Source organism: Dunckerocampus dactyliophorus, chromosome 20 (genome assembly GCF_027744805.1).
Source record: "Dunckerocampus dactyliophorus isolate RoL2022-P2 chromosome 20, RoL_Ddac_1.1, whole genome shotgun sequence".
Taxonomy (NCBI): Eukaryota; Metazoa; Chordata; class Actinopteri; order Syngnathiformes; family Syngnathidae; genus Dunckerocampus; species Dunckerocampus dactyliophorus.
This window is the reverse complement of record NC_072838.1, coordinates 1031299-1041132: the sequence shown is the minus strand read 5'-3', so window position 1 is coordinate 1041132 and position 9834 is coordinate 1031299. Positions and strand designations below refer to the sequence as shown.

Sequence of the window (9834 nt, the reverse complement as noted above, 5' to 3'; positions counted from 1 at the left end):
TAAGACTGCGATCGCCTCCTACGGGTGGGGAATTGTATGCGTTTATGGCATAGGTTCCGGCCAGTCATTTGGAGGATATTCTTGACACTTTACAGTGCATTGTGACTTTATTGATTTCAAAGTATCTAAAGCAGGTGGTGCCTCCATCATGTCGGCTAGCCATACCGGAGACACCACAGCGTGCGTTTTGCTCTCAAGCAAGTGGATGGTGAAGAAGTTGGAATGTCCAGACTGGACTTTTCCCGGAAAATCATCCAACAGACCCTGAAATTCAAACCCGAAGATTGAAATTGCATTTTGACACTGCCTTTTCACAAAGGCTTTGATGTAAGTTTTCAGTCTGCTGCAACTCTGAGAGATTTTTGGCGAAGGTATGAAGATGCTAAACCCCAGTTGTCTGTGTTCAATGTGGAAAAACTGACTGACAATGCTGCTAAAAGAGTTATTGTTCGAATGTTTAATGAGACAGTGACCGCAGACGACATTTGTTTTTGGCTTGGCTGGGAAGATATTGCACTGTTAAAGGCCAGGCTATGAAGGTGAGAGATGAAGACGGTATCTGGAATTGTGCCTGGAGGGTCCCCATCCAACAATGGCAGGACCCTCAGGGCTTCCAGGGCCTGAAACATCTCCCATCGATGATAGTTCTGGGAGAAAACCGAGGCTACATAGACTACCAGGGTCAGCCCAAGCTCTGCCGCAAGTGTGGAGAGCACGGGCACCTGGCAGAGGCATGTCAGCAGACTGTGTGTCGAAAATGTAGAGAAATTGGTCACACTTTTGAGCAATGTACCAATGGCAGAAGGTGCAACCTCTGTGGAGATTCAAATCATCTCTTCAGAGACTGCCCAAAATCATTTGCCAACAAGCTGAAGGCTGGAAAAGGAAAACAAAATGAGGAAATAGGAGAGGAAAATGTGAGGGCCCAAAAGGCCTCTGAAACTGTTAAAAATTCAAATCTCCCGCCAAAACCTGTGATTGGAGGAGAGGAAGTAGGTGAGGCGGGAGAGAGGGTGGAGCCTACAGAAGCCCAGGAAACCAAGACTCAAAGTGGCCTGTTGCCAAGTGAGGGGTGCACTCACCTGGACAGCAGCCAGGAAATACCAGAGAGTGTGGAGGAAGACACCAAAATGCCCAACAGGCCAAAAGACTTGCTTCAGAGTTGTCTTCTGACTCTTCTCTTTTATCAGAAAAGAGGGGAAGGCCAGAGGTCCTCTCAGACAGTTCTATGGAGGAGCCGCGGGTCTTCCCCTCAGGCTCACCAAATGAACTGTCCTTCTTAAATATTGTTTTACAGTCAACCCCAAGGGCGAAAAGGACTTTGAATGGTAGACTCCAGGAAAGGCCGACACCCAGACGCCAACAGGGAAGGGAGCCCCTCCCCCTCCAGCCCTCACCAACTGGAGTGAAGGAGGAGCTTCACTCACAAGAAATTTCTTAGTCACAGTTTAAATTTTAAGTTGTTTTTCATTTATTTATTTATTTATTTAGGCCCTTTTAGTTGTTTATTGGTTAAAAAAAAAAAAAAATCATACTTGAGTCTCACCTTCTCCACCGTCAATGTGAGAAGTGTGAAGTCGAAAGTTAGAGCTCAGTGTTTTATCCTTCCTTCAAACTTTGAAGTCGGATGTGTTTTTATTACAAGAATGTGGTTTACCCTTTTTAAAAAGCTACAAACAGTGGGAGGGAATGTGGCCACAAACATCCTTATGGAGCGCATCAAATGAGAACAAAAATGACGGAGTGGCCATTTTAATTAACAACCCCCACGTCACGGTGAAGGGGAGCACCGTGGTGAGAGAGGGACGAGCACTATCGGCACACTTGACTTTTATGGGACAGGATTTTAACCTCTTAAATATTTATATTTATGTTAGGCCGGGTACCTATAGTGGTGGGGGTGGGGGGGGTTAATTGCATTTTAAGCAGGAAAGACCGAAGGGGGCCGGGGGAGGATTTTAAGGTTGATAAAACATCGGTTTTATTACAAGCCATGAGCAGGGATTTCAAAGTGCACGGTTGTTAGAAAGCCATGCATCCTAGAGAGGAGGGCTTCACCTGGTTCAGTGGCGACAGCACCAGAGCCTCTCGCATAGATTACACATTGACACGGGATTGGCCACCTACTGATGCTAGATTGGCCCCTGTCGTCTTCTCTGATCACCTGATTCTCTCCTGCACTCTTCCACTCCCCTCGGGTGTGGTCGTGGGAAGAGTCTGTGGAAACTGAACTGCTCCCTGCTGGAAGATCAAGACTTGGTCAGTCAGTACAGGGAGCGCTTCAGGGACTGGCAGACCCTTCGAGACTTGCAAGTTTCACCAGCACAGTGGTGGGAAATGGTGAAGTTAAGGACCCGGCTTTTCTTTCAACAAGCAGGACGGAAAAACTCTTACAAAGAAAAAAGATTCATGATAGGACTGCAAAAACGCTTACAACATTATTTTAACTTAACACTAAAAGGGCTGAATTTCAAGGAAGAAATCAAGCAGGTAAAAAATGAAACGGCTACTCTAGCAAAAATCAAAAGTAAAGGTGTTATCTTAAGGAGTAAGGAAAAAGAAACAGAAGAAGGGGAAAAATGCACCCGCTATTTCTTTAAAAAAATCCTAAGCAAGCCAGGAGGTATTTTAAAATGGCAAAGTAAAGAAGGGCGCATCGTGGAAACAACAACTGAAATAAATGAAACAATAGAACACTTTTATCAAGAACTCTATGCAACTAAAAACACAAAGCCTGAAGCTATTTCAGAAGTTTTAGGTTTTATTGAAAAATCAGTGAGCGAAAATGTGCTTTTAAAACAGGATTTTACTCTCAAAGAGTTAAATAAATGCGTCGTGGCTTTTAGGAAGGGGAAGTCCCCAGGTGAGGATGGACTCCCCTTGGAATTTGATTTAACTTCTTGGGATATTTTAGCACCAGAGTTACTCGCTGTTTTTAAGGAATTTGAACAAAGTAGCCGACTACCTGACAGTTTTAGAGCAGGGATAGTGACACTCCTTTACAAGACAAAAGACAAGACCGATCTTAGAAATTGGAGACCTATCACCCTTTTAAACTGTGACTGCAAAAGTTTTAGGAAACTTTCAGCGACACGTATGTCCATGTTTTTAGATGACTTGATTGACCCGGATCAAACCTGTGCCATCCCAGGGAGGAAGATCAGACAGCCTCATGCTGATTCGTGACACCATCTGTCTTGCGAGAGACAGAAACATTCGGTTCGTAGTCCTAAATTTAGACTTTCAGAAAGCCTTTGATCGGGTCTCGCACCAGTACCTTTTTAGGGTACTGCAAAAAATGGGTTTTCCGGAAAGATCCGTAGCGTGGGTGGGACTGCTGTACCAGGATATTACCAGCAAATTTGTGGTTAACGGGAATCTGACAAAAGCAGTCCAAGTTAACTGCGGTGTCCGTCAGGGATGCCCGTTATCTGCCCTCCTGTATGTTTTATGTATAGAACCTCTGGCACAGATTTTGAGAAGGGACAGATGGATTAAAGGGGCGACTATTCCAGGGGGACTCGTCCCAAAATGTATTTTATATATGGACGATTTTAACATTTTATGCACGGATATTTTATCTGTTAAAAGAGCACTGGACCTGACTGACTGTTATGGACGGGCCTCTGGGTCAAAACTCAATAGAGAAAAGACCCAAGCCCAGTTTTATGGACCCTGGACCGAATCGGAAAAGACGGGACTTCCCCTGACTGTGACACAGACTGACCAAAAAATACTGGGAATTAAATTTGGTAAGGACGGGGGAGGGAAAGTTAGGCAAAGACTGGGGTTTTGGGGACTGAGACAGCTGACCCTGGAAGGAAAGGTTTTACCTTTGCTTTTATTGATCAGCTCTGTTTTCACCCCCAAAAGAAACGTGCTTTTAGACCTGGACCGAGCCATTTTTTACTTCCTTTGGGGCTCCAAGTGGGAGAGAGTGAGGAGGGAGGTCATGAAGAAACCAAAAGGAAAAGGAGTGCCAGACCTCCAAACGTTCCTTGGAGTGAGATACACGTCCCTACACCCGACGAGTGCGATGAGCCCATCCAGTAATCCCAAAACAAAAGCGCTGGCACGATACCGGATGGGCTCCTACTTAAGACGGCTCAAACTGATCCCCTTAGATCAAACTGTACCTGTTTCCTTACGTGTACCACCAGCATATGCTTTTATAAGGACCTTTTTAAGACATTTTAATCTGGAAAAAGAAACTTTTGACGTTTTAAAAAATCATCGCTCTGTCGTTTCTGTTGTGCAGGAGCGGGATCCGGTGAGTCCAGTACGCGGGCTCGCACTCGGCGAGCCCACAGATATTGGGCGCAACGTCAACCACCCGGCTCTCCCAAACAGACTTCGGGACCTGGCATGGATGGTGGCCCACGAGGTCCTCCCAGTCAGGTCCGTTATGCACTCCCGAGGAATGGCAGCGCACTCAACTTGTCCCCGACCGGGTTGTGGCGCCCCTGAGACGGTGAGGCATCTCCTCTGGGAGTGCAGTGCTGCCAGAGACCTGTGGGCGACAGCCGGCGACCTAAATTTCCCGGACTTGCCAGCAAGGGAGGTCCTAAACGCACAGCTTGTTCTCTATGGGGCGAGCCACCAGAAGTTAAACTGCAAGGAGTTTGAAAAGCAGTGGCTCGCCCTCGCCGCCATCAAAGACGCCATCTGGACCTCTTGCAACATGCTGGTAAGGAGGCACAGACAGACCCCCCCCCGTGGCTGTGATCCGAATGGCTACAGCGACTCTGACAGCTGCAAGCGGCGGGCCGAGGACACAGTCACAAAGAAGAGTCGTCTGTGCCCACCCGGAGGTGGCACCCGGAGCTTCACAGCAAAGGTCTCGGCAGCGACGGCCTGGCTCTCCGGGAGAGGAAGGAGGGAGAAATGAAGAAGGATGAGGACCTCGGGACATCCTGGCAGCGTCCTGGAGAATTGCTGTCTGTGAGAGTGGGGTGAACCCACTATTGATAAGGACTCACTGCGCTCCTCTGCAACAGACGACACTGAAGCTTATTATGACTTTTTAAAATGGACTGTACACATTTTACTGCCTGCAACACTTTTAATTTTACAGAATTTTACTGATTTTATTTTTACTTAAATTATTGGTGTTGTAAATAATTGAATTTTAAAAGGCAGCTTTAAAAAAAATATTTTGAAATGTGGTGAATTTTTGTAACAGTGACAATAAACATGTTCAAAAGAGAAACAATCTGTTATCAGTTTAATATCTAATACATCCCCTATCCGGGGACTTTACATTAATTTGAATTTTGGAACAGGGGGATGGAGTAGGGGCTTGCTCCGCCCACTCCACGCATCGACCTGGCATTGCAGTACCTCCAGGAAGGGCGCTCTCCTTATCACTGTTGGAAACAAATGGTTAGGACATCGTACCATTCTCAGTTACAATGACTTGGCTGAAATCTCACATTTCTAATCTTCATGTGCACACGAAACCATCTCCTGGGCAGCTGTGTAATCACAGCTGTGTTGTATCTTACCCACATAATGGGTGACGTCTGGAATGTTTGTGTCTCTTATGGCCATTGGGAACATCAATAATAAGTTTTCTCCTCTTATGAGTTGTGGGGAGTTCTAAAGGGGGCAGCAAAGGTGCTGAATTCCCCTTATTTTTGGGAGAATGCTTCTTTTCAAATGTAAATGTTGACAGGTATGACATGCTTATTTACATTATGTCACCCACGTGTGTTTGCTCCAGGTTCACCTTCTCAAACCAGACGAGGTCCCCAAGGCGTGCTGCGCCCCCACCAAGCTGAGCCCCATCTCTGTGCTCTTCTACGACGACAACAACAACGTGATCCTCAAGAAGCATCGCAACATGGTGGTGAAGACGTGCGGGTGCCTATGAACGCACACGACGCTGACTGGACACTTTCTTGGCAATGTTTAGCCAGCACACACGTTCATCTTGTTTAAATATCAGCGAGTGCACACACATACCCTTTCCTTTTCCGACATGCTGCTTTTATTTTTACGACAAGCCACTTTACACAATTGTGTATACTCTGTAAGCTAAATAGTCATTTAAAAAGGCATACAAACATGAAGACTGGTCACGTGACATACAAAGTTGGATTTATTGAAATGTTTACAAAGAAAGGTACATCTAAAGTAACTTTTGGTATGTTTGTGTGTTGTTGAAGTCATCAGCTGCAAGAAATGAAATGGAAAGTAATGAAGGTCATTAATACTCGTTGTGGCTGATGAGTGTCAGCGAGAAGAAGAGTGAAAGGTAAACTTATTGCGTTGATGTAAGGACGTGCGTCCAAGGAGGACCACAGTGACTTGAGGTACCCTTGTGGCATCCCGCTGACTGACTGAGGAGCGGCAGCAGAGCCGTTTAGTGGTTTCCAAGTGTCACCTCTCAGCAAAGACTAACTGTCCAATTACAGGATGGAGCGCCTGGAACAACCAACACACTTCATCTTGTGATCAGGAGGAGTAGGAACTCTTCATTCAGCAAGCACAGCAAGTTGCTTTATGCAATAAATATCTTTCTTTCTTTTTTACATGGGCTGTTCTTCTCCAGCCTTACTCTTGCCTACACACTGTCCCAGTGTTTGTCATGGTTCACAAAGTGTGTGAAGAATTACTATAAAAGGAATTAACCATGTAATTATGTTGAATATTTCAAGTAAAGATAAAGTTTGTTAGTAGGAGTACTGGGTGTATGGCTTAGGGTCACAGGTCTGAAGGGGTACGCGACTTTAAAAAGTTTGGAAACCACTGGGGTACACTGTACAATATGTGTTGCTATTACTGTAGCTCACCTCCGGGCCAGAGGGGCGCTGTTCTTTTCCATTTCAGCTTTGCAGCGGACACTTTTGGAGACGTCATTTGTTGTGTCGTTCAAATATGACGACAACAAAAGAGCTACCGTCGAAGTCTGTTACTCAAATCAAATACATCCGTCAGTACACTTTAATATGTGTACTATCTACACTGCGTACTTGGTTCATTTTTTAAATTATGAATCGAGTTAGTCCCTCCTTTTCCGCCCGAAGCCAAGATGGCGATGATTGAGGGCGGTTCGGGTCACTGATCTGTATAATATATCTGGATAGCTCATACACGCACGCCGCAGTGCAAGCCGCTGAAGCCAAAGAGACGCCATCTTACTACTCACATTGACTACATTGGCACAGCGTACATAGTGTACAAAGCAGATGAAGAGGCTAACAGAACATCTATATTTGACATTAAAAAGCGGGGAGATTCTCCCATTCCTTCAAGTAACGCAACCTTCGTCCCTTAAAAACCATTTGATACGTTATTCTCTATCTTTTGGCTATATTAAATGTACTTTTCCCTTCCAATTCTCATTGCCTTTGGGACAAAATTCTACTGTGCCCCCTGGCTCAGCACTCCCCTATAGCAATGATAGTTTTACTCCTCTAGAAAGAGATTTTAAATTAACTACATATCCCATCCCTTTTATCCACTAAAATCCATGGTCATGATCCTTTACTTTTTATTCTTACTTTCATACAATTCACTATGCTCTCGTCTGTACAAAATATGAATCATAAAAGAGAGTGCCTTTGGACAAGTTTTAAAATCCATCCATCCATCCATTTTCTATACCGCTTCATCCTCATTAGGGGGCATGCTGGAGCCTATCCCAGCTGACTTCGGGCGACAGGCGGGGCACACCCTGGACTGGTCGCCAGCCAATCGCAAGTTTTAAAATCATTTTACATTTTGCAGATTTTTTTGTTTGTGTTATGAAATACAAATAAGCTCTTTTCTGATATAGAAATATATTTGAACAAAAACCACAGGAATAATATGTAATATAATATGTAATAATATATAAACATTGTCTCCATATGGGGGTTCATTTGAAATTCGGGTAAACGAAAAAAACGTATTTTTTTTAATATTTGCAAGCAACCGCAAATGATTTAGTAGTTTAGTGGCGGTTGTTTGTTTACATATCCCCCACGGCCCCCTATAAAGCCGTTATGACTCAGGTATGGTATGATATCGAGAGAATTTTTAAAAATGATCATACCCGAGTCCTTATGACTAAGCTCAAGCACATCTGTTGTGCCTTTAGTGTGAGTGGGTAACAAACTAACAACACACTTAACAACTCCCAAGTTGTCACATAAGTCATTGTGACAAGTGTTTCTTGGGAGTGGCAATATGGCGGCCGTGTGGCTTCACAAGTCATCGCCAATGAGCTATCCAGATACTGTATATCATACAGATCAGTGGGTTCGGGTACATCGCTGCACACTCAACAATTTGGAGCGTGTTGAGTAAGTGCAACATCCGGGTATTGAAAGTGCACTTCAGTCACGACGTACAATGTGGGCACACTTATGTACTGAAACTGTTCAGCGTAAGTACGGAAGTGCGCGAATTGAGATCCAGCCCCAGAATTTGGATACAACTCGAGCGTGCTAAACGTCGAAGGTAAATGAGTAAACTAGTTTGTTATATAGGTCTTTTAACATGGCACACTTATTTCCTCCCTTCGTTGCAGCGTTTAAGTTTCGACACGGCCTAAAAGCAAGCAATTTGTATATCGGAGTTATCTTGGCGGCGCTTGTTGTCTCGGGGAGCTAATTCTGTTAGCATGATAGCTAGTAAGCCCCCCCCCGTGTAATGCATTTTTACGTAACTCGTGTTTTATTACCATTAAGTTGAAATAAATTGTGTAACTGCAGGTAGTAACGGCGATGACAATACCTTGACAAATATAAAACATGTGGCATAGAGATATTTATTTATACGTACGTACAAGGTGACTCACAGGCTAGCATGCCATGTTCCATGTATGTTAACGACAAGTACTACACACTGTTATTTCTGTTCAAGTAAGTTATGAGTTCAGCTAAATACAACAATATAATGTAAGCAACAACGTATTTTCAATAGCGGTGGCGAGAAAATGCAACCAAAACAGAATAATTGTGGTTTTAAATTTGAACGAATGTTAGTACGGTGGGTGTTTTGAGGTTTGTTTAAAAAAAAGTTTATTTCATTGAAAACAAAGTGCTAAACTACCACTGTATGGCTACACAGTGTGCTACTAAGTGCACACTACCCTTACATTGTTAAAATTGACTCACTAGAAAACCACAATGGACTTAGTCGTACACACACTAACGAAAGAAAAGTGTACCCTACTAACCAACGTGGTGGTTTGATGCTGGTGTGTTTGTTGCAGCGCCATGGCTCGCGGGCAGCAGAAGATTCAGTCCCAGCAGAAGAACGCCAAGAAGGCCGCTGAGAAGAAGAAATCTCAGGGCGCCGACCAGAAGACGGCGGCCAAGGTGGCGCTGGTCCACACGTGTCCGGTCTGCAGGGTACGTCCATACCTTTGTCTCATATGCAAGCTGAAGTAACTTGTAGTAGTAGTGTACTTCGTAATATGGACATGCATACAGTCATGGAAGAAATGATGACAGCACCCTTGTTTCTTCACTTTATTGATGCATTTTAATGGCTGCTACAACTAAAGGTACATTTGTTTGGAGTAATATAATGATGCTGACCAATACAGTTTCATTGAAGAGCTTATATCGAACAACTTCCATGCTTTTCTTGATAATAACGTCTTACATGAATAGCTACAGCATTGTACTGCCAAAAGACGGAACTCTTATGAGCTATTTTTGTTGTCATTTTTATATTTGTCTAAACAAGGGTACCTTTAGTTGTACCATTCAAATGAACAAGAACTGAAGAAACAAAGGTGCTCTCATCATTTTTTTCCATGACTGTTGATACATAGTACGTAGTCTGCACACTACACTCCTGATCCAAATGTTAGAGCAGTTGAAAATGTCTAGAATGATC

At 44.1% G+C, this 9834-nt stretch overlaps 1 protein-coding gene and 1 pseudogene across 2 annotated transcripts in view; both read left to right on the top strand.

Moving 5' to 3' along the window:
* Positions 1 to 5189: 5189 nt before the first annotated feature.
* Positions 5190 to 5362, top strand: LOC129173702 (U2 spliceosomal RNA; annotated as a pseudogene).
* A 2906-nt stretch (positions 5363 to 8268) lies between these two features.
* Positions 8269 to 9834, top strand: part of zgc:91910 (Zinc finger protein 706-like) — a 9425-nt gene continuing 7859 nt past the window's right edge. The window contains exons 1-2 of one of the 2 annotated variants that reach the window (XM_054763889.1): positions 8269 to 8288; positions 9203 to 9341. In XM_054763889.1, coding sequence (XP_054619864.1) covers positions 9207 to 9341 — 135 coding nt within the window. In that variant the 5' untranslated portion in view covers positions 8269 to 8288; positions 9203 to 9206. The other variant, XM_054763890.1, reaches the window with a different exon arrangement.